The following is a 25004-nucleotide window of genomic DNA, read 5'->3' on the forward strand; positions in this document are numbered from 1 at the left end:
GTTTTTCTTGAGAGCTGTGGTCTATAGGCTACACTTATCTTAAAATGTGCAAAGCTTGGTATCGTAACAGCCTTGTAGTTGATCATCAGTAAGCGTTTATTAAGAGCTTACTGAGTGCTCGACACTGTGCTAGGTGATGGAGACACAAAGAAAAGCAAAAGCCATTCCTGCCTTTAAGGGGCTTATGGTCTACTTAGGAGACAACATGCAGACAAGTATGTAGATACAAGATACAGTGTAAATGGGAGATCATCTCAGAGAGGAGGCCCTGAGAGGGTGAGCTGGACTGGGAAAGGTGGAGCATTCCAGGCATGGGGGACAGTGGTTGAAGAGGCTCAGGGTCATATCCATGGAACAGTGACAAGGCCAGTGTCCATGGATCACCAGTTGAGGGGAGTGGTGTAAAGGGTAAGGAAGCTGGAGGTGGAATGGGGCATTAAGAGCCACATAGCATCTTCTTTGAAATCCTGAAGCAATGGGAAGGGGGATATGGTCAGACTAAGCTTTGAGGAACATCTCTGTGGCAACTGAGCTGGAGTGGGGAAAAAGGCAGGGAGACCAGCAGAGGACTATTGATCAAATCCAGGCATAAAGTGATGAGGGCCTGTCACAGACTGGGTGGTATGGGATAGATGTTGTGAAGGTAGAGGAAGATTTGGCAAAGTGTTGGTTTTGTGGGGCCTGAGGTGGCAAGCCTGAGAGAAGACCATGGTGCCCTAAACAGTAACTGGGAAATTTGGTAGAAGGAGGGTTAGGAGGGCAAGTTAATGAGCTTTGTATGCTGAGTTTAAGATGCCTCCAGGACATCCTGTTGGAGATGCCCAGTTGGTAGTAGATGATACAAGACTGGAGGTCAGGAGAGAATTTAGGGCTGGCTAAATAGATCTGAGAATCAGCTACATGGAAATGATAATTGAATTGGTGGAGCTGGTGAGATCCCCAGTGAATATAGTATACAATGAAAAAAGGACATTAGTTATATATTTCCAGGGAATGAATGAAATGTGGACATCCCTTGATGTTCCTTTTAATGAGGTTTCACCTGCAGTGATAAAAAAGAGAAAGTTCTTTGTCTATTGTCACAGTCAAGAGAGCAAGAGCTGGCTCAGGAGGGCTTTCCACAACTCAGTGCCAGATTTTGCTAAAAGGCCAGATCAACTTTTCTTTCCCTGTTTAGACAAGATGAAAACATCTTTCTATTTTTGTGGAGAGAGTTGTTTGAGAGTAAAGTCATGGCTTTACAAAATAATACATTCCCTCACATACTATGGCAATTCAGTTCTTTAACATCCTAATCCACATGTAGGACTCAGATTTCAGGGCGTGGGGAAAACAACAAAATGAAATTTGGTGTTTCCTTTTTTTCTTGGGAATTATCCCCAGGACCTTTGCATATAAGAGAACCTTAAGAGGTGTTTGTGGAATAGAAATTTGAGCAGTTCAGAATATAAAACCACCATTTCATAGAAGCCCCCTTTTTTCCCCCTTGGTAAGCATAAATTATTCAAAACATAGAACACTTAGCTATTTTAATACATCAAGAAATCTCACACTCAGGATTAGTAAGCCCTAAACTCTCACTTCAGTATAAACGTCTAAATAATGGCGAAAAGTAATAGATAGTTTTGAGCTTGCCTAAAATTGCACCAAGACTCCTAGAACCACACACACACACACACACACACACACTCTCTCCCTCTCTCTCCCTCTCTCTCCCTCTCTCTCCCTCTCTCCCTCTCTCCCTCTCTCTCCCTCCCCCCCCCCCCACTCACTTACACGCTAAGCAGGGTCACTATCATAGTTGGTGGGTTTTTTTTTAACCAAAAAAGTTAGCTGGATAATTTATGACTACAATCATTTGGAGAAGTGTTGCCTAGTAGCTACAGCAGGGGTGGGATACCTGTGGCCTTGTACCCACATGTGGTCTTCTAGGTCTTCAAGTGTGACCCTTTGACTGAATCCAAACTTCACAGAACAAATCCCCTTAATAAAAAAATTTGTTCTGTAAAACTTGGACTCAGTCAAAGGCTATACCTGAGGACCTAGAAGGCCACCTGTGGCCTGAAGGCTACAACTTCTCACCTCTGGCACTAGAGAGCCAGCCATGGCATCAGGAAAACCTGAGTTCAGGTCTTTACTCTGACAAGTAGCAGTAGCTACACACACACACACACACACACACACACACACACACACACACACACACACACATTCTCCTTTGCTCTTTCTCTCTCTCATTGTGTGTCCCTTGACCTCTCATTGTCTTCAACCGCTACGATGATGCCAGGTTGCAAGTCTGCATCAGTGGAAAGAACTTCCATCTTGGGAATTCCTCAAACCTGTGAATGGGCAGCTCCCAGTGCATGTTCCCACCCTTTCCCCCAGAGATTCATTTTTATCAAATAAGTAAATAGATCTAGCCCTTCTGCAGAATCATTAAAGTAACAATAAGCCTTTCAGCAGAATTGGACACTAAGCAAAAGCAGTTTAAATTCCATCAGTGGTCTTCATGTCTTCAGCTGCATAAGCATTAGCAGCTCTCCTTGGACAGAATCAAATCAGTTCTCATCTTCTCTGTCCATCTCCAGAGACATTTATGTAAGCACAGAGTCTTTATAATCCTTCATGCCTCAAATTTTATCATTAAATATGCCAAAAAATAAAAAGCAGTGATGTCTAAAGTCACTTGTTATTATCTAATAGAATTAGTTAAGAAAGGGATCTAAATTGGTGTATCTCCTGGCTGGATGACTGTAATCTCTTGCTGTCCCAGACCTCTCCCCCAGACTTCATTGATGAGCAGGGCCCAGTGTGCATTGGTGGAAGGGATTCCTTATTATCAGGGATTCTCAGGTCCAACCCAAATAAAAGTGGGTCATTGTAGGAAAATCAGGGCACAGTTGGCCCTAACTTTGGCCAGTTTGTGCTTTCTAACAGATGGCTAGAAACCAAATGGTAGTTTCTTTGATAAAGTATTTCACAGAGAAAGAAACCTTAAATGTCTAAACTGAAAATTATTTTCAGGGAAAGCAATGTTGATTGTAACTATCAGGCTAGGTGTTAATCCTGGGAGTTCTTTAGAATACCCTCCTAAAAAGGGAATTGATTACTTACCTAGAGGACTCATTCTACTTTTGGAGGGTAATTGTAAAGCTATTAATTGCCAAGGTTTTCTTTATGAGAAGCCTGATTATGCCTCCTGCTTCTCCTTAACCCACCCCCACCCCGAGTCGTTCCTAGTTGTGCTCCCTAAGGGCAGCAGAACACATCTGATCTCTTTTCCTCATGATTGATAGCTTTTCCAAATTCTCAAAGACAGCTGTCCTGCTCCCTAGTAACTCTTCTCCAAAATCCTCGCCAGTTCTTCCTTTGATTCTCTGGAACACATTTTCCAGTCCCCTGGCCATTTCTGTCACCACCTTCTGGAAATCCTGCAGCTTTTCTGTTTTTTTTTTTTAAATGTGTCACCTGAAACTGAAGACAGTGCTACCTACCTACATGGTTTGATCAAGGCACAGCACAGGGGCATTCTTGTCTCCCTTCCTCTGGACACTGTCTCTCAGCCCAGGCTTCCATACCACACTACTGACTTAGTTTGACATGTGTCCTAGTTCTTTTTCATAGGGACTCTTGTCTACTCCTGCTGCTCTCATCTTGTACATGAGGCGAGGGGACAATCATTTTTTTGAACCCAAGGATAGTACCAGACACTTATCCATACTAAGAGAGCTGGCCTCAGAGTCAGGAGATGCCTGGGGTCAGGTCCTGCCTTGACACCTACTAGATGTGTAAGCCTGGCCAAGTCACTTACCTCTCACTGCTCAGGGAAGTTCTAGCACCCTAAGGTGCAGAGAAGATGCATTGCTAAAAGTCGCTCCTTATTAGAAGTTCCCCCAGGTTTCAAAAATTTAATCTTAACTCAGTTCAACCTTGTAATCTGTCAAGGTCTTTTTGTATACACTGTAAGCTGTGTCTTCTGCAGGCTTGACACACATGGCTTCTGTGGTTTCATGCAAGTAATGTAAAAAGAAGACTGGCTCAGGACCAAGGACAGATGCCTAGGAGACTAAGATTTAAAAAGCAATTTATTGTAAACTGTTAAATAGCCATATAATCAATCAAAATTAAGTCACTACCACAAGCTCACTTATTCTCTCTGGTGCCCAGTTTCCTATTCTGCAGACTGAGGAGGTGGATGATCCCAAAGGTGGATGACCCCTCCCAGGTCAGTATCCATGATTATACTTGATCCTGTGATCCAGTGACATCTCAAGTTCAAATCTGTGTCACCTTTAGGGAGTGAAAGGCTTTCTTCTCCCCATTGCTCTTCCTTGGAATTTCTCATGCCTTAGATCCCTTGACTCCACAGTTAGGATCCCTTGACTCCCCTTTTATCTGGAGCATCTTTCACCTTAACCTGTCTGTGCTTCTCTCCACTGCAGAGAAAGTGGTCCCTAGTGATGCATATCCCTTCTACTCTCTGGGGGAAGTTGTGGTGATATAGTCCATGGTGCTAGGTGACTAGCTTTGGGACCTTACAGATGTTCCCTTCCTCTCTACCTCTGTTTTTGTTCATCTGTATGGTGGGGATAATGGTACTTGCATCATTCACCTCATAGGGTCACTGTGCAAACCCAAAGGCCCCATAACAGTGTAGTCACAAAGACTCGTGGTTTTATTGACTTGACTCTTCTGCCAGGGCAGACTTGGATGGCAAGTGATAATTACTGCAGCCCATACAACCAGCCTGGTGATGAGCCTCGCCAAATTAAGGTGACGTGGTCCTCAGACAACCAGATGCATACTTGAAGCCTTTCCATCTTGATAGGGCCTCTCTGCTGTCCATGGTTGTTATTATCAAATGAGATGATGTATGTAAAAGTAAGCCCAAGACAGCAAAGCATACATTAAGGTCCCAAGATCCCTCTTGGCATAATTGGCATGGAATGAGACCAGTAGATGACTTTAAAGATTCAGTTAGTTCAGGGCTTTATAATCATCAAAGCAAAACTACACTTTACTCTGAAAGTGCTGAAATTTAAACTTGTGAAATAAGTTTATTTACAATAATAGCTTTGCATCCTTTTCCCTTTTCTATTCTTATTCCAGACTTCTCAGACCAGGCACTGTGCTAAGTGCCAGGGATTCAGGAGACAAACCAGTCCCTGTCCTCAAGAAGCTTAACAACTAATCATGTAACAGCCAGTTTCTGAGCTCCTGTTCTCTTTTTCTCCAGTCAACAAAGTATTCTCATCCATTCTCCACAGTGTATTTTCCAGTTATGTGATGGTGTGTTGTGCTGCGTTTTACATGGGTCATGTTTATAGCTAACTGCATTGCATGCATATCTTTAGGTGGCCCTACTTTAACCCCAAATTATCTGTAATTTCCTTCTCAGAAGTAGAAAGGTTGCAAAGGAAGAAAGTTATTCTAGAACAAGGGTTATACATGGACTCCCAAGGGGATAGATTTCAGGAAGTCTGTGAACTTAGGGGGGGAAATGCATCTTGATTTCTTTTGTAATGCAAGGAATTTTTATTCATTTGAAATTGTTATTCTGGAAAGGGATCCACAGGTTTCCCCAAACTGTCCAAGGATCCATTACATATACCCACAAAGGGCCTCTGTTGTAGAGTATCTCATTGCACTTTGGTAGCATCCAGAGAAACCTTGTAACATCTCTTGATTTTTATTTTATCACCTGCCCCTAAATTACTAATTGGGGCCTCAGAGGCATGCTATGTACTCGCATAAACACTTATTATGATTCTGAAGTATTTGCTGGTATCTCTGGCCTTAGCCTGCTTTGTCAGGTTTACAAGGGATCAGGAAAATGTCATTCAAACAGAACACAGAGGCAGAATTTGACATTGGAGCCTTGTGAATCATTTTTCTTCTTATACCCTTATGGGGGTGGGGAGTGCCCTGGTCTGGGGCCAGGAAAGAATCCTCCCCACAACAGGACTCCTCTCCTAAATCTCCCCATCCACTATCTCCTCCAGGCACGTGATGCGGTGGGGACAGCTCTATCCTTGGAGCCAGGAGACCTGGATCCAAGTCTTGGCCCCAGAATGTGTCAGCTCTGACCTTAGGCTAATCTCTGAACATCAGTCTCCTCATCTGAAAATGGAGGCAATATTAGGACAACATGCTTAACCAGTTTCTTCTGATAGAAGAAAACCAAAAATACTTGTAAACTATAAACATGAGACAGTATTCATTTTTATTTCCCCTCAAGGTATTACAGGACCTGCTTTTTTAACCCAAGTAACAATTCCTCATTCCCTTTCCCTACGTACTACTACTAAAACTGAAAAAAGTATCAAAACAGTATCAAGAGATCCCCTGTTAGCACACTATTTTCTGCAGGGCATTTTCTGGAGCTCTCTGTACTCTCTGTGTACCTACAGTCATTGCAGCTACTTCCCCTCTTCAGCTCTGTAACATCTTTAGGGTTAAATCTAAATCTGACCTCTTTTGAGCATGTGTATACACACATACACACACACACACATACACACACACACACCACTTTATGCAAATCAGAACACATCTTGAGACCTCATGATATTTGTAAACCAACTCTTTATATGAACTCATATCATTTCCAAACAAGCAATTACCTTCTTTTCAGAGTTGACTGTGTGCCCAGCACACAGAGGTCTTTACCTCTCACTATTGGGAATAATGAGTAGAGGCTCCAGTCGGGAGAGGAGATGGAATCAGGTCATGCAGTTTGGGGGTGGATAAATAACATAGCTCACATGAAACATTTGCCAAGCTCACTATAGTCCTGCAAGTGAGGTAGAACAAAATACCGATTTTAAAGATAAGGGAACAATCTCAGAGTTAAAATGACTTGTCCAAGAACACACAGTTAATAAGTGGCAGAAGCAGCATTTGTACCCTTGTCTTCTGGCTTTGGGTCCAGTGCCTTTGCCATTAAATCAGGGCCTTGTGCACTTTATGGCTTACCTTTATATAGCATTTTATAGTACTGCAAAATCACTTTTCCTTCTGTCACAACAGCCCCACAAGGAAGGTGGTGCAAAGTAATATGCTCATTTTAAAGATGGGAAAACAGATTAAGTGAACCCAAGTGTTCATTCACTAGCAGAGCTGGGCCTGACTTACTCCAAGCACAGAATGTGAGAGCTGGAAAGTCTTGGGGACCTTGGTCCAGCCCGCACCTAACTACCTCTGTCACCCTCCTGCCAACTTGTCATCCAGCCTCTGCTAAAATTGCTCCAGGGAGGGATGACTCAATACATCTTGAGGCAGCTCAGCTCTAAAGTAGGAGCATCCTTATATCAAGTATAAATGTGCTTCCCAGATTCCTCCTTCTCCTGCCCTCTGGGGCCTCACAGAACAGTTTGATCCCTCTATATGAGCCTTTCTGATACTCAATGGCAGCTCTCATGTCCACTTCAACCTTTATTTGTGACTAAAGAAAGACCCTCAGTTCCTTCAGCTTATTATCATATGAGATGGACTCAGGCCCCTCCACCATCCTAGTTGTCCTGGGGATGGTCTTTAGCTCATCAGTGTCCTGCTTAACCTGTGGTGCCCAGACTGGAATGCAGCAGGTAGTGCAGGGAGATCTGATGAAGGTCAAGGACGATGTGATTATGGGCTCTCTGTTCTGCATGTTTGCATGGTGACTTCTAAAGCCCCTTCTGCTCTCAAGCCGTGATCCTGTGATTCTTTAAAATCACCCACATCCCCTCTGACTGGGGGAGCTTGCAGTCCTCCCATATTTCTTTCACATAGTTTGTTGTCTAACTGTATACTTTTGCCATGTTATGCTTGCAAAATTGGTACTTTTTTTACCCAAGTATAGGACTTTACACTTATTCCTCTTGAATTTCATCTTACAGAAGTCATTCCTATGCTCTAGCCCTAGGGCTGCAAACTACAGGGTCAAATCTGTAGTAAAATTTTATCTTAAAATATGAAAACTCTTCTTAGCTTGAGGGCTATACAAAAGTAGGCAGAGGGTCAGATTTGACCTGTGAGCCATACTTTGTCAACTCCTACTATAGACTGGCAGGATCTCCTGGCTTTCACCCAGCTTGGTGTCATCTACAGATTTAACAGACATGCCATTTATGCCTTTACCCAGTCATTGATAAAATGGGAAACAAAACCTACCAGGACCAAACTCAGATCCCTGGTGTATCTGACTGGAAACCATACTGACATGGACCCACCAACTCAGTGGACATTTGGAGTACAACCATCCAGCTGGTTCTGCATCCTTCTAGATGTATTATCATCTAGTCCACCTCTCTACATCTTCTCTGTGAACTAAAGAGTACAAGGTACTTTATTAAATACTTAGCTAAAATATAGGTAAATGCTATCTATTGTACAACATTTCTCTCAACTAGGAATTCTGTTTGAATGTAGTCACAAAAGGAAATGAAGCTGGTCTGGCACAACCTGTTCTTGATGATGTCATGCCAGTTCTTCGGGAACACTACTTCCATCTCTAGACAATCAGCAACCATATCTAGTGATCCATTCTAGAATTTTCTCAGATCTTAAGCCTAATACCCTGTTGAGTATGGGATATAGGCCAAAACATACAGGCAGTCATGTAGAAGGTACTTCGTCTTGGTAAAATATATGGAACATTTTTGGTCATTAAACCGTTAAAGTGCTAAAAGAAACTCTATCATCTATGTGAAGAGTTATATCCTCTTAACCCCACCTGCAATTTTAAAGAGTTTGGAAGGAGCTAAAATATTTGGTCATCTTTCTTAGAAGGTCATACATACATTCCCAAATGACTTTTGAACAATTTTTTAAACAGATTGGGACCTTTTTTTTTGTTTCCCTACAACAGGGAAAATCATTTAAGGAACATTTACAAGTGAAAGACAACTTTAAATTATTTATCTTAAAAATTAACTATGCAATTAGACATGATATAGGCTTCTCTATTATTTTTAATGGAAGTGAGGTTCCATAAAAGTTGTGACTTATCCAGGGTTAAACAACTCATTATTAATGGGATTAGAAATCTTAGATATCAATCTATAGACGTTTCTCCACTATATCACATTGTCTCCCTAAAGCTTTCAGTTTAACCATTTTAAAAATTTTAACCTTAATGGGTGCCAGTTGAGGCAAACACAGATTCCCCCCAAGTCTTGATGGGGGCCTATTGAGGCATGCACCGAATTCCAGCTTGTGTATTCAACCGTAACCAGTGCCCACCTGCTTTATAGGGCAACAGACAAAAAAGACATAATACCAGCACTAGCCTCATAAGTTTACATCCCCTCCTCCCTGTATCTCACTGCATAGTCGCAGCTGGTATTTACAATTGAAGCACAAATGTTTATATTACTTATCATGATATAGTGCTGCGCCAGTGTGGTGGAGATGTTTTGAACCATAATTGTGAGAACTCATATCTAATACCTGGGAACAAGAGATTGTTATGGTTATGGATCCTAGAAAACTTAACTCAAAGAACTAATAACAAAAATCCACTTTATACACACTAAAATCCACCTTACATCTGTCAAGTTAGAGTTTGCTCTTGTCATTCAATTAATACTCACTCCCAGTCTTTTATTGTATAAGAAGTCAGAAGTTACATTTTAAAAACATTTTTCTGAATTATGACTAAGGGCTGAGACAGTACAGATTTATGTGCTGTGATCTGTATGTTGTAGATCATTCAGTCTAAGAGACTGGCACTCCACTAGATTCTTCATTCGAAGTTTTTCAGTCAGTTCATTTCCTACATGGGCTACCTCAAACCTTTAATCCGCTGCAAATATTTTAATTTTCTTTTTCAGTTTTTAAAAGATTGGGTTGTGTCATCTTTACCAGATTTAGAATTCACAGAATATCAGAACTGCTGACCCCCGGCAGCTCCCTAGAGACCCAGTGACCACCTAGTTCAGTTTATACCTGAGAAAGAATTCCCCTCCAGAGGGTACCTGAGAAGTCATCACCCTCTCTTTGACTGGAAACCTTCACTGAGGGGTAGCACACTAGTAGCTTCAAGGCAGGCCATTCTACTTTGGGACAGTGTTGTTTCTTGTTAGAAAATTCTTCCTTATCCCAAACCTAAAGTTGACTCAGCTTCGGCCCATTGCTCCCTTTTGGCACAAACAGAACAAGTATCATCTTCATATACCCAGAGACAGCTGCTGTCTCTCTAAGTCTTGTCTTCTTGACGCTAAATGGCTCCATCTCCTTCAGCTGATCCTTTGATGAATTAAAGCATCTTTACTATCCTGATGGTTCTTGTCTAGTTACCCTCCAGCTGACATGTCTTTCCTAACATGAGATGTCCAAAACTCAATGTAGTAGTACTTCAGATGTGATCTGAGCAGGGCATAGAATTATTCTTACTCTTTTTTATTTACCTACCTACAATCTTCGATTCTTTGGGCAGTTATTAAGCTCCTATTATATGCAGAGCCCTCTTATAATCACTGGGGAAATATAACGCTAGGATGGGTTCCTGACCTACTGGAATTTAGAATCAATGATTTAAAAATTTCTCAGACAATATATGCATGTTTAGCAGGAAATTTATCATGTAGGTTTTTACACTGCTTTCATTTTAATTATAGGCATTATATATTTTGACGTTTAAACTTTGTGATAATATATGTGGTTTTTGTTTCTTCGGAATCAGATTTTTATTTCTGCTTATACCAAATCCAACTTCCTAGAATTGAAAGTTCCTTTTCTGAAGAATTCTGAAATTTGGCATGTAAAATGTAATGATTTATTAGGGGTATCCTTTAAAATTTCTAGAACATATGGTCAAAGATCTAAATAGAACTCCCCTTTTCACAGATAGTTTTATTTTTAACACAGATGACTTCATTTGCTTGGAGTCTAACACCTCAGAGTAGTAGAGTGACTAGGAATCCTAAATGTAAATCCCTGACTCACTTAATTCCCTTAGGAACTTTGTCATGATCACATCAGCTTTGTAATTCATCAAAATTACATTTTTGAACATCTGGAATGGTTATTTCTCTGTATGGATAGATTTCCATTAACAGCAACACCAACAAGTCATGTGGCATTCTACATTCAGATGACTAACTCTGTCTCTTAACCTTAGCATTTAAAATATAGCTCATCCAACTTTCAAACCTTTTCAGAAACCTGTCTTCTCCAAATATTTATTTCTCTTTCCCCCTACTGAATACTTCTTGGGGACAGACATGATTTCTTTTTCTGTCTTAGAATTTTCATTACTTAACATTGGTGCTTTGTATGTAATAGGCACTCAATATGTGGCTATTGAATTGAATCAAATGTATTCTATAGTAAAACATAGTTTCTGAATTGCTAACCTTTGCTTGAAAGGTGTAGTGCCTGCTACATAAATGTACTTCAGTAACTACATTTTGCTTGATTCTAAACTCATTATCCTGAAGAAAGATGTAAGGCTACATAGACTCTATTCTACAAAAAGCATGATTTACATGTTCTTAATTGTACTCAAATGGTAATGATGCCTCTTCCTTGTCTGAACTAAAAAGTAGAACAAGAGGAACTATTGATCTGTTAAGTTCGTGGGCAGGAATGTTGTTAAAAAATAAAATTCTGGCAAGTCTTTATATTGAACCTTAGGAAAATGGCATGAGTATGAAGTTAACTTAATGAGAATTCCAGAAAGCAAGCAGAAGTCTTCAGAGAGTTCAGTCCATACAATGATAGTCTGATAGGAAAGAACCAGAACAGATGATTCATTATTTCTTAGTACCAGGCATTCAGGGGGGTGCTGCAGATTGTCCAGAGACACATGGAATATTCATTCTTCTTAATGGTCTGCTCAGGGTTTCAGTTGGATTTTGTGGATTTCAAATTGCCTTGAATCTGGAATAGGAAAAATACAAACAGGGCTAAGCCACACAAAATCACACTGCCTTCAGAACTTCTAATATTCTAGGATTCCTCTGCTGAGGAACTGAAGATAAGGAGCACCTCTGATCCATGGGATGCATTTCAAGTGGTACCAAGTCTTTGTGACTATCTTAAGCAATCTACAGATGCATCATAATATGGCTTATGGCCTTAACCTCCCTCACACCAAAGGAAAAACTGCTGAAGACTCAACCAGACTTTTGTCCCAGTGTATTCATCCTGTCTTGCCCTGGAGTTCAGAACTAGAGTGAAAGCTACAAGGCAGAAATTACAAATTTCAGCTTACTGTAAGGAAAAATAAATGGATAGCTAAGGATTAGAGCTGTTAAAAAATTAAATGGGAAGCATTGTGAGATGGCTTTGGTGTTCAAGGGTGACCACTGGGCAAGGGTGATATTGAAGAAATTCCTCCACTGGGTAGATTGGACTGCACAGGTGCTAACACTTGGTCCATCTGATTCTCAAGATTCTATCATTCTATTTTGTTAAACATTTTTAAAGCACTTCCCTTCTCTCTCCTGTGCCACATGTCTATCCTCACAGCTTAACCATGCTCAGGACCAATATTAAGTGCTGTCAGCATTACAGTTGACCTAAACTACAAGTTAGACAAGTTGTTTTAATATGAGAACTCAACCACCAAGTATAACACTGGGGGGAGGAAGTGTTTGGCCTCCTCAAAACTCAACTTAAAAGTGAACTTTTGGAAAACAGCCTATCAGATGGCAATCTCTATTTCCATAATTCCTTAGAAACATGGGCAAGCCTCAGGACATTTTAAGAGGCCAAGAAGATTCAGTATGAAGTGAATCCCTTGTCTTCTCCACAGAGGAGGTGGGGTTAGAGGTAAGGCAGGTAGTTTGGAAATCCCTCCAAAAAACAGGCACATTGACTTCTGACACCTCCTTATTTCTTCTCTCTGATGGTGCCTCTACCCTACCATGGCCCCTTAAGTAGAGGACAGAAGTCTGGTTGAGTCTTCAGCAGTTTTTCCTTTGGTGTGAGGGAGGTTAAGGCCATAAGCCATATTATGATGCATTTGTAGATTGCTTAAGATAGTCACAAAGACTTGGTACCACTTGAAATGCATCCCATGGATCAGAGGTGCTCCTTATCTTCAGTTCCTCAGCAGAGGAATCCTAGAATATTAGAGCTTGGAGGGACTTTAGGGATCACCTTGGCCAGCCCCTTCCTCTTTGTGGATGAGAGTGGTAGATTAAGGCAGCTGCAGAGCACCAGAGGGCGCTGAGCAATGGACCAACAGTCAGGAAGATCTGAGTTCAGATACCACCCAGATACTCACTAGTTGTATGACCCTGAGCAAGTCAACCTCTATCTGCCTCAGTTTCCTCATCTGTAAAATGTAAATTAGAATAGCTCCTACTGCCCAGGGCTGTGGAAAGGATCAAATGAAACAATATTTCTGAAGTGTTATATAAATGCTAGTTGCTGTTATCATGGTGATGAGTAATGAATTCTCACTTGTTTGTTGTCACAGCAGAGCCAGCACTTGAAACCAGGACCTCTTAACTCTCAATTCCAAGCCTTTTCTAGTCCTGGTCCTTAGACTTGATGCCTTTTTCTTGCTAGTTTGCCTGATTCTTTCTTAGTTCCCTAAACCCCTGGAAAAGTATTTTTTGTGTGGCTTCCAGACCCCCTTTCCCCTCCTGAAGCTGCCTCACCTTACAGACACTCTGACGAGCATTCTGTTCCGTTTTTGATAAGTGGCACTGAGTCAGGCTTGGGCATCCTGACTGGAGCCCCTTCTCTTTGTCCCTGAGGAGCTTACCAGCTCCAGATCAGCCTCATCTCATTTGTACAGAGCAGTCCCCAGTCCTCCTGGGATCTCTGTGCTTGTTACTCCCCACAGAGTTGCCTTCCAGGCTCTGACTGCTGAATCCTCATTTATTTTAGGAGAACGTTCATCTAAATCGTGAACATGCTGCAGTTCAGTTATATCTCAGTTCCTGCCTCCAGTCAGCTTGGTTTGTTGTTGTTATTCAGTCATCTCAGTTGTGTCTGACTCTCTGTGACTCCATTCGAGGTTTTCTTGGCAAAGATACTGGAGTGGTTGGTTTGCCATTTCCTTTTCCAGCTCATTTTACAGATGAGGGAACTGAGGCAAATAGTTAAGGGATTTGTCCAGGGTCATACAGCCAATAAATAAATGTCTGTGTTCAGATTTGAACTCAGGAAGATGAGTCTTCTTGATTCCAAGCCCAGTGCTCTATCTACTGCACTAGAGATGACCTAGTCAGGCTGGACCAGGGTTGGGGGGGAGGGAGGAGGCAAAGCACAGTTTTCTCCAGTATTACCTTCTTATAGTTGAATGATAACTTTAGAGGAGGTGGAGGGCAACAGAGATGTGGGCATTAGAAATGTGTGTGCACAGAAAATCTTTATTTTCTTTATAAAAGTGAGAAAAAGTAATAAAGACCCAAATTATTAGCAAGGAGGTAACATGAAGTAGTGGAGAAAATCAGAAAGACGTGGGTTAGATGTGACAGTAGGCAAATTATCTTCCCTTCCAGTGCCCTAGACTTTCTGTATTATCAGTTACAGATAAGTTGCTAACCTGTGTCAGTGAGGGGAGTTTACACATTGGAAGTCCCCCACAGGTCTGAATCCTCCTGCCCCTCAAACAAAACAAAACACTTTACTCAATTTAAATCCTAATCATTACTGTTGAGCAGCTACAGGGGAAGGAATAGAACTTTAATTAGGAAGTCATTTCCATTTCATAATTACTCACCATTCTTGTACCTCTATCCAAACATCATCCACCAGTGATGTACTAGGAGGAAAGAAGAGTGTCTCTGGGTCTCCTTTCTTGCTTTTTGGAAAGTACTCCTTTCCCCTTGTTACAAATCACAACCTCCAGGGTAAGAAAAAGGTTCTTGGGTATAATCCTCCACAAGCACTCTGTGCTGGGTGTGAAGAAGGCAGAGAAACCCTTTTTTATTCCAGGGGAGCTTACCATCTAATTGGAAGAAAGCTAATTGTCCAGTCCATTAGCATGTGAGTGCCACTGGACAGTAGAAGAGGCCTGCAGCCTGGATGGACATCCATTCAGATGGAAATACATAGAGGAGATTTGATTTCAGAACAATAGCCAGCATATAGGGAGATGCTATGATTATTCCCATTTTATAGAGGAGGAGACTGAGGCAGGCAGAAGTGAAGTGACTTGCCCAAGGTCACACAGCTAGGAAGTGTCTGAGGCTACATTGGAACTCGGGTCTTCCTGGCCCAGACCCAGCGCTCTGTGCCCCAGGATACCCAGTAATTTCCTCGCTAAATACACATCTCCCTCTGTCTTCCAGAATCAAAGATAAAGTTCTCTGGCACTGGAAGCCTTTCACATGCTGGCCCCTTCCTCGAATCAGCCTTCCCACACACTGTCCCCTTTGACATGTTCACCGTCTAGCCACCCCCACTTTATTGTTCAATGCACTGTCTGTCCCGCCCTCCTCCATGTCCTTGCACCTCGAATCTGGAGACCTCCCTCTTCATCTCCCTGGTTTCCTTCACAACTCATTTCCAGTTCCCCCTTTGGCAGGAGACTTTTCCCAGGATTCCCCTCTGCCTCCCAATCTTCTGTGCACTCTGTACCCACCCAGTTAAAGAGAGAGTTCCTTGAGGTTGGGGGCTTGATTTGCCTTTCTTTGTGTCCTCAGTGTTCAGCACAGAGTTACTACAGTAAGTGGTGATGAGCCATACAAATGAAAGTGCTAGGGAAGACGATGCCAAGACTCCCCATTCATCAGGATGAGAAGAGAGCCCCAGCTTGTTCCTTGAGATACCTAGAGATTAAGGGTCACTTTTCTTAAGGTTCAGATCTGACGATATAACTTCCCCCTACTCCTCATCCAAGGGCACATAAAATGTCAGCTGCATCATGTTTGCCCAGGTCTGTCCAACTCCCAGGCTCCACTACCTCTCTATGAAGAATCATTAGGAAGTGGTACATTACAGGATGTAGAAGAAGAGCATGGTCAGGGGTGTCTCTACCAGCCAGAGATAATGATAACTTTTACAGAGACAGGGAAGCCCCCAAAGGGAACTGCCTTGAGGTGGGGAGACAGAGATGAGTTACCATGGTGTCATAGAGAGCAGGCTGGAGATTGGGTCAGTGTTTTCTGGAGTGCTTCACTTGTAGCCTCTGGGCCTCAGTATCCTCACCTGTAAAAATGGGATTTGTAATTATTTGGGATTCACAGACCTCTCATGAGGTGAGAAAACAGGCTGGAAAGGGTCACCCTACGCTAAGGGCAGGATCGAAGCCTGAGAACCCATCCACAGTCAGCTCTCCTTCCTTCTTCTTTTGGTCCTTTTGGGTCCTTTGACTCATGACTACTTAACACTCAATTCTAGTTTCTCTCCAGCCTCTGAGAAACTGTTTGTTTTCTTTGGATTTCCATGAACAGGGTTCTAAATATTTATCTTTGCAGTAAGTGTTGATAGTCGCCAGGGGGAGGTATTTACCTCTTTTTGGTGGAGAGTTTTCAATGACCTTTCAAGTCCCTGCCCCCCAGGGAAAAATCAAGTTTCATTTTTTCAGTCTGACACTGGAGACAATCTGAAATAGGAGTTGCTATTCTAGGCAGCCTTCTTAGTTGTCTGGCTTTAGAGACAAACGATAGAACCGTTTCTTGCATAGCAGAGTTTAGAGATAATTAGAGATTGTCCCATCGAACCCCACCTTTTTAAGGTACAGAAGTCCAGAGATGCACAGTGACTTGCCCAAGGTCACAGAGAAATATTGATGTAGCCAGGCGCAGAACCCGGGCTGGTTGCTCCTCCCGTTATGTCCCAGTGATAGGTATGTTTTTAAGAGCTGTTACAGCTCATTAAATGATTTCTAACCTAGCTCTGGTATATACTGGACTCAAACTTTGGGAATTTATCAAGCAAACCTCTCATCCATTCAGTGATGCTGTACAATATGCCTCGTGTGAACATGTCCTGAAAGTGTTCCCTCTGCTTGATTGGCCTTCCCCCTACGTCTTTCCCCCAGCTTCTCCTGGCTGCTTCTTACTGCTCCTTCCAGACCAGGTATAAATGCTTTCTCCTCCATGAAGCTTCTTGGATCCCCCTTCCAGAATTAATCTCCTCCTCTTCTAAACTCTTAGAGCATTTTTGTGCCTTCACCCTCTGCCTTACATTACAAGGACTGCTCAAACATCAGGCTCCAAGGTCCTTAAGGTCACCAGCCATATCTTCCTCTATTCCCAGCACCACCTTGTACAGGGTCGAGCACATAGTGAGTGGCCAGGAAGGGTTTGTCAAATAGCAATAGACCCATCATCGATTTAGAGCTCAAGGATCTTGGACACCACCTGGTCCAAACTACTCATTGTGCAGATGAAGAAACCGAGGCAAAGGGAAAGTCAGCGACTTGCCCACAGTTACACAGATAGTAAGTGGCAAAGCCAGGCTCCAAACCCAGCATCATTTCTACTACCCCTTCCCTTCTCCCCCCTAGAAGACTTGGAGTGATTTGTATCTCACACTTGGGCTGGCAAATTCTCCCAAGATAAATTTTAGCTATTAGAGCTCAGAGTGGGAATGTAGATGCTAAAGATGAGTCCTGAGATTTTTATCTAGAGAAGTTATGACAGTCCATTGTGAGATATCTTGTGGTAGAACTTGTACTTGTTGAAAGTGAACTGTCCTTTGTCGCTTTGGTGCATGAGTGGGAGAAGTGTTTTGTGACATGGTTGGTGTCATGTTTGTGCCAGCTACGGAGGATGTGTGCCCACCTTTCTTAAAGTAGGTTTGTGGTTCCTTGTGATTCTCAGGTAATGGGTGGTGTAGTACCTGGAACTTGGTGACTGTCTCAAAACAAAGTGCTCACGTTTAGTTTGGTGGTCTGCTGGGAAACAGAAACATTCATGCGTGGTTTTCAGAGCCCAAGTCAGAATTATTGCCTAAGAATACCAATCATTAGTTATTCTGTGATATTTCACCCCAATTTGTGTGAAGGTAGAAATAAAAGCATTGTCCACTTTTCTATAGAGGGTTGAATGCGGGTGGGAGTGGGGTTGGGGAGGCATGTGGATTAAGTAACAGAGTCAGCCTTTGTGATAATCTTTCAATACAGAGACCCAGAAGTTAGCATCCATAACATCCTGTCACCTAGTACTGCACCCATGACTTTCCCTTTCCCTTCCTTTAGCATTTTTCCTCCTGTTATTAAGAGATTTATAATACATGCCAGTAGCTTTGTAAGCAGACAACAAAATTTACATATCTTTTTTTTAAAAATGCATAACTTTTTTTTTAATTGAGTTAAAGTAGTCTATGTAGGAGCTAGCTGGGAAAGAAACGAACCCCCCATGGTCTGTTCCTATGATGCCCTGTTTTACTCCCCGCTCCCTCCCCTTTTGTGCTTATAGATACTTTATTGGATGAACATAAAAGGAATGAACTTTTTACAGACAACTTTTGTAAAGTGTGTGGCGCAATGCTACAGTTTGAATCCCAAAGGATTTCACATTATGAGGTAAGCTGAAAGCAAAGAGGATTATGTCCTGAAGTAGGTTGTTTTTTTTTTCTTTCCATGATCATATCCTTATACCCCTGTAAAAAACAGAGGAGAGAAATTATGAGCCTCAGGTGGGAAACTCTTAGTTTGATCATTGGATGATAGACTCACAGACATGATCTGAGCCTTCTCAGGACAAGATCACTAAACATAAGAGAAGTTAAAATAGGGTACCTGATTTAGTGCTCTGACTTTAGACTCAGACAGAGGGGGAAGGAACCAAGTTCAACCCATTCATTGTAGAGATGAGGAAACTGAGTCCCACAAAGGTCAGGTGCCTTGCCCAGAACCACAGCATAGCCAGCCAGGGAGTGGCAGTGATGAAATGCCAATTCTAGTTATGCCTATTCAGTGATGATCTCAAGTCATTACCCTGTTTATGGACATATTTGTGAAGTAACATGGAGCCACCAGGGGAGACCAGTACCCTGGCAATATCCACATCACCTAACCCAGAGCATGTGCTGGCTGCTTTCCATTTCTAGTAGTTGGGATTCTGTGCATAGCACTTCTGGTGGCAGCAGCCTGCTTCAGGGACAGACAGTGCTACCACATGCTCTTCATTCAACTGTATTTAGGTCTAGGGTTAGCTTAGGCTAATGTTTTTAATGCTGCTGTTATTGAAGATGTTTTGGTTTTGGGTATTCACGCTATGTCCCAGCTTCTGTGCCAAGGGCTGGGATTATAAGTACTACAGAAAGACAGTCACTGACCTCAAAGAGTTTACATTCGGATGAGAAAAACAGCATTGTCAAAGGGAACTAAAAAGAAGGAGAGTAAGAGAATGGTAGAGAAAGTGGCCCACTGCGTATCCCCTTCACTGGAGGCCAAGGAGCCAGCCAGCCAGGTCTGCCAGATAGAGGGGACAGCCAGGGCTGGAGTGAGGCTGGAAGAGGAAGGGAACATTCCCAACCAGTCACCGAGGAACAAGGCCACATTTTCCAACTCCAACCTTTAGAAGCGTTTCCATGTTGAGTTGTTAGGGTTATTCTTGTCAGTTCCAGATGGACAAGCTGGTCATTCAGAAGAGCTGCTAGATTCCAAACTGTGGTGCTGAGACTTTGTTTAATGAAGAGTTAGTGACTGGAAAGCCAGCAAAAGGCTCCCCGCCAACTCTGCTCCAGTAATGACTCCTGATGGACTCTCAAGCCCTACCTCACTCAAGGCCAAGTGGCAGGTTTGCTTTTTCACTGAGTTTTATCATCTCTTTCCCCAGGGCAAAAAGCATGCTCAGAAGGTTAGACTTTATTTCCAAATTCATGGGGAACAAAGTGAAGCCCAGGGGACTGATAAAAGAGGGCAGCTGGACTTTCTGACTCGCCAGGTGAGTGCCCCATGTTGCTATTGTGATGTTAAACAGGCTCCAAATTGTTGAATCTTTATAATTGAGACTGCGCTTGATTTCAGACGGATGGGAGTGGAGTGGTGGACAAAAACAAATTTTGTGATCTCTGCAACATGATTTTTAGTTCCCCAGTTGTTGCTCAGTCTCACTATTTGGGGAAAGTTCATGCCAAAAAGTTGAAGCAGTTAATGGGAGAACATGCTCAGACGTCTCCACCAAGTTCTCAGCCAGACAAGGGTAAGGTTCCATTCACCTCTTTCTCTTCTGTACTCCCTATGCTCTCATTCTGTCATTTTTCAAAGTTGGTCCTCCATCTTTGGTTCTGGAAGCATCCGTGTGGGGAGGTGTCTCTTTGAAGGGATCCATTGCTAGTCTCCTAATTCTTTACTTTCATTCTGTGTCCCTAACATTAAACTTGGAAAGTATGATTGCCCATTGGCCTTGACCTCCCTTTTCATCTTAGGCCTCTCATCTGAATAAAGCCAAATAAAAATGGGTGAATTAACTCTGCTTAACCTGGCCACTGTCTGGCAAACAAGCTGTCTACCTCCTTCCAAGCTCCTTTTCTCCTTGCTTCTAATCAGAGTTAAATCATAAAGCATTATCCAACTGACTATCAATCTCTCCCCTTCTCTGTTGTTAATCTCAGTTCTTTTCCTTTTCTGTACCTTCCTTCACCTCATACCATACCTAAGCAGTATCTTTAAATGGTTATGGCCATAGCATACCCTAGGTAGATTTCCATTTACCCAGCTAACAGAGAGCAAATTACATATCCCCATCTCCCTGTAAAGATCCAGAAAAGTTATATCATTGTGAACAACAGTTATTAAGCACTTATTGAAAAGCTTAAAATAAGATTTCTGATCTGGGTGGGGATGAGTCTAGTTGGGAAGACAGAACATGTGAAATATACTGTGAGGGCCTACCCAAGAGAACCTAAAATGGAGACATCTATTCTAAAATTGGATGGAAAGCTGGAAACCCATCCAAACCTGGGAAATCCAGTGTGGGTTTTGAAATGGAGAAGAATCTGAGGCTTGTGTCCTGTTATAAAGAGAGTGAGTTAGCATATCTCTACCAAGTAATCGACCACTCTCTTACTGATTGCCCTGCTTTGGAGGAAAGGAATTCATTTCCCAGTACGGACTATTCACCAATGTAGCATACTCCATTGTCACCAAGTCATTATATCAACTTCACATGCTGAAACCAATGCTGTGCAAAGCTTTGTATACCATCAAGATTATGTTAGAGTACTAAATATTTATATTGTTATCAGTCTTTCAAAATATATATTTTAGGTTGTATAAATTCATGATTAATTTTATCATGTGTATTATGCTTAAAATGAGTTTTTCATTAGTGTCAATTTTAGCAATCATGAGATAGCAGAACAGTTCTCTTACAATGTGTTGCAAGCCCGGCCAAAGATGAACAGAATCATTATGATCTGTTAGAGCTAGGATGCTCTGACCTCAGTCCCCCAGGCTGAATGAGCTGACCTCAGTGGAACAGGTGGAAAGAAGAACTTTGAAATAAAATGGGGCTGGGAATATATAGTTTGAGTGGTATTAAATAATTACTTGAATTAGTGTCATGACGTGTTCTTGCAGATAGACTGATTCCTTGGCCATTATGAGTAAGCCAAGAAGAATGTGTCATCGTAGTCGGGTGTTCTAGTGGTCATTTTGCCATGCTGAGCTTTGCTTTCTCTAGTTCTTTGTCTGCCAAGATTTTGGAAGCCTTTTTGCACAGAAAAATATGGTGACCAGGTTTGGATTCCAACATACACATGTGTAAACGTGTACATTTACTGTGATCTTACTAGTCCTACTCAGTGGCTTTGAGTGGACAGACTAAGGATAGCAGATTTTTGAAGAGTTCCCTTGCTGTGAAAACATTTTAAGTATGTTATGTGAACAAATGTTTGTCACTTGAATTATATGGATTTTTCTATTAAAATTCTATTTTATTCTATTTTCTGTAGATATTTGTAGGCATTAGGAGTCTGTTTTTCTCCCAGTAGGTCTTCCTCTTGCTGGTTGTGCTGGGCCAGAGCCACAACCCACTTCTGATAGAGCCACCACAGAAGTGGCTATGGAAGAAATCCCCCTGTCCTGTGGTGGCTCCACTTTGGATCTGAATGATCCAGACAGATACTGCGAACTCTGCTGTGCATCCTTCAACAGCCCGCTCATGGCACAGCAGCACTACCTGGGCAAGAAGCACAAGAGGAGTGAGGCCCGGAAGAAGATCCTGGAAGAGATTGGGCAGAAGACACTCCCTGCTGAGTCCACGAGCAGTGGTGAGTGGTAGGGTTACCCTGCAGCTGTCCTATAGCAAAGCCTGCAAATATGTGTGCCCCTCTGCTCCTCTGGAGGAGGAGCCTCTATAGTCTAGCATTTAAAGTTTTGCACAAAGAATGATGAGGTAGTGCATTGGAAAAAGCATTAGATTTGGAGCCAGAGGTCCCAGGTCCAAATTTAGCTTCTGTGGCACCTGGGACAAGGCATTTAATTTCTATGGGACTTGAGTATTCTCACTTGTAGAATGAGAGGGTTGGAGACTTTTTAGATGCCTCTCAACTCTAAATCCCTGACCCTTACATAGAAAGTCCCTATTCTGTACCCATCACCATGTTGGTATTTCGGGCAGACCAAGCAGATGTAGCTTCTGCCCTCAGGAAACTTATTGACTGATTGTATAGACCAGATTTACCGGAAAGCTCAGTGATCAGGTGCCAGGTTGTCTTGGACAGGCTTCAAATGCCAGAGGGATCCAGAGAAGTGAACAGTCTTTATAGGGGGCTGCAGTTAAGTAGGATTGAACTCATGGAGAATGTGAACTCCTAGGAGAGGTGAGATAGGATAATCAGACATCTCAGGCACTAGGAACATTATGAGCTAAGTTACAAAGGCAAGAATGAGCTTAGGACATGCAAGGAACAGTAAGGAGGTACTTGGTTTCTCTTCTCACAACCTACTCTTTTATTCACCCAATTTTATCCTACCCACTTATCCATTGTATCTTCCTTTCCATATTCTTGTCACCCACCTTCCTCCATCATTCAGTCAACCAAAATGGCTTTGTTGAATACCTCCTATCTTCAGAGAAGTTGGTTTAGCTAAATGCTAAAAGTAAAGTTAAAGTAGGATTTTGGAGATACAACAGAATTTGAGAGTTTTAAGGGAATTCATTGACTGTCTAGTCCAAACCATACCTGAAAGGGAGTCCTCACTGCAGCATGTCCTAAAGTGCTCATGGAGGCAGCTTATCCCACCCATGGGATGGTTAGGAAGGTCTTCCTCATAACAAACCTAAATTTTCTTCTTTGCATTTTCTAGGGCCAAGCAGGACAAATTTTGTCTCCCTTTTACATGATGATGACCTTTCAGACAGTTTTCTCTAAGCTAATTTCCCCAGTTTCTTCAGCCTCTCCTCATTTGGCAGGAGCTTAGGGCCCTTCCCATCCCCCTTGTCTCCTCTTGATTCTCTCCAGCATATCTGTATCTTTCCTAAGCCATTACCCCAGAATGAAACCCAGTACAACAGGTATGGTCTGATAGGGTAGAAACAGCAAGATGATCCGCCCCTCTTCCTTCAATCTCTGTCTCTCTTAGATGGCCTAAGACCACCTTAGCTTTGGGGGCTGTCATACAGCGTGCTCGACTCCTCTTACGTTTGCCATGTACAAAACCCCCTGGAGCTTTTTCACACAAACTACTAACTGTTCCTCCCCCATCTTAATACTTGGAACATTGATTTTTTTTCCTCCCCACATGTTTGAGTTTACATTTATCTGTATTTATTCTTATCTTAGGAGATTCTGCCCAATGGTCTGTCCTTTTGGGATATTTCTGGATCCTCACTCTATCATCCATTATGTTAATTATCCCTCCCAACTTTATGTCATCTGCAGATTTGATGAGCATACCATTTATGTTCTTATCCATGTCACTGATAAAAATGTTGAAGAACACAGATCCCTGGAACACTTCTGCTACAGTGACACCAAAGCACCACCATCTTAGACCATTCATCCAGTTCCAAATCCATTTAATTGAACTAAGCCACATGTCTCCCAGAAATTGAAGCTCACTGGCATTTGGTTACAAACTCTCTCTCTTTTTTTTTTTTTTAATTGAGACATTTGCCAGTCTCCAGTCCTGGGTATCCCTCCCTCATTCCCCATGATTGCAAGTGGCTTGACAATCATATTTTCAAGTTCTTTCAGTTCCAGGAATGTGGTTCATCTAGACGAGATGTTCACACTCATCAAGGACAGCCAGGCGCTCTCACTTTATTGAGCTTGGGTATTCTCTGTTAGCTATCTATGTACAATCCTTTTCTTTCCAAAGATGAAGACAGCCAGCATGCCTGCTTTAGAAAGGCCCTGCTAGATCTGTTGAGTTTCCAGCTCTGGGGGGCTTTGAAATGAATAACTCCAAGTTTTGTGAGACTGCTTTGCACTGGGTCTAGTGTTAGAAACATATGAATTGACACCCTATGGAGGAAGGAGTGTTTAAGAGCCCTGGCTAGATCTCAAAGTAGAAAGTCTAACTTCCTCACAGACCTAGCGAGCCCAGGTGTAAGATGTTTTTGCTAATATGCTCACTTCAGAGCCTAGTCAGCCCTTCTCTTTCCCACCATGTGCCTTCGAGCCCAGGTGTAAGATGTTTTTGCTAATATGCTCACTTCAGAGCCTAGTCAGCCCTTCTCTTTCCCACCCTGTGCCTTCGTTTCCTCTTTATCTTCCTTGGTAAGGGAGCATTTCTGTCTTCTTTTCTCCCTCAGCCTTTTTTCCCTATTGTCCATCCCTCTGCTTTCCTTTTTTTCCTTCTTCGCCCTCTGTTTTTCTTAACTGTTCATAATAATAGAGAAATTAGATGTGCAAAATGTATTTGTTGTCTTTAGTCTCTCCTGAGCTCTTTTCTGTTAGCTCCAACTCCTCCTTATATTTCCAATTGAATGCCTTGCGGTCATCATAAATTCAGCATTTCTAAAACTAAATGAATTTTCTTTCCCTTCCCCCTAAATCTCTCATTGTGTCAGTGGGGCTGCCATTGTTGTCACTCAGGCTGGAAACCTTAGAAGGATATTCGATCGGCTCTCTTCTCTCTTTCCCCTGGCCAATAAGGCCCACCAGTTGTTCCTAGAGATGCTTCTTCTCTGTGTTCCCAATCCTATACCCTGATTTAA

The 25004-nt window shown here is 42.3% G+C and overlaps 1 protein-coding gene across 14 annotated transcripts in view; it reads left to right on the plus strand.

Annotated features, from left to right (window-relative positions):
* The window catches only part of KRCC1 (lysine rich coiled-coil 1), a 42347-nt gene that overhangs the window by 5940 nt on the left and 11403 nt on the right, over positions 1-25004 (plus strand). For 2 of the 14 annotated variants that reach the window (XM_072636914.1, XM_072636909.1), the window contains exons 2-5: positions 18309-18415; positions 19674-19781; positions 19865-20039; positions 21829-22110. In XM_072636914.1, coding sequence (XP_072493015.1) covers positions 18377-18415; positions 19674-19781; positions 19865-20039; positions 21829-22110 — 604 coding nt within the window. In that variant the 5' untranslated portion in view covers positions 18309-18376. Of the gene's footprint in view, positions 1-1806; positions 8322-18308; positions 18416-19673; positions 19782-19864; positions 20040-21828; positions 22111-25004 lie in introns of those variants that run through there. The other 12 variants (XM_072636915.1, XM_072636910.1, XM_072636916.1 and 9 more) reach the window with 9 other exon arrangements.

Source organism: Notamacropus eugenii, chromosome 1 (genome assembly GCF_028372415.1).
Source record: "Notamacropus eugenii isolate mMacEug1 chromosome 1, mMacEug1.pri_v2, whole genome shotgun sequence".
NCBI lineage: Eukaryota > Metazoa > Chordata > Mammalia > Diprotodontia > Macropodidae > Notamacropus > Notamacropus eugenii.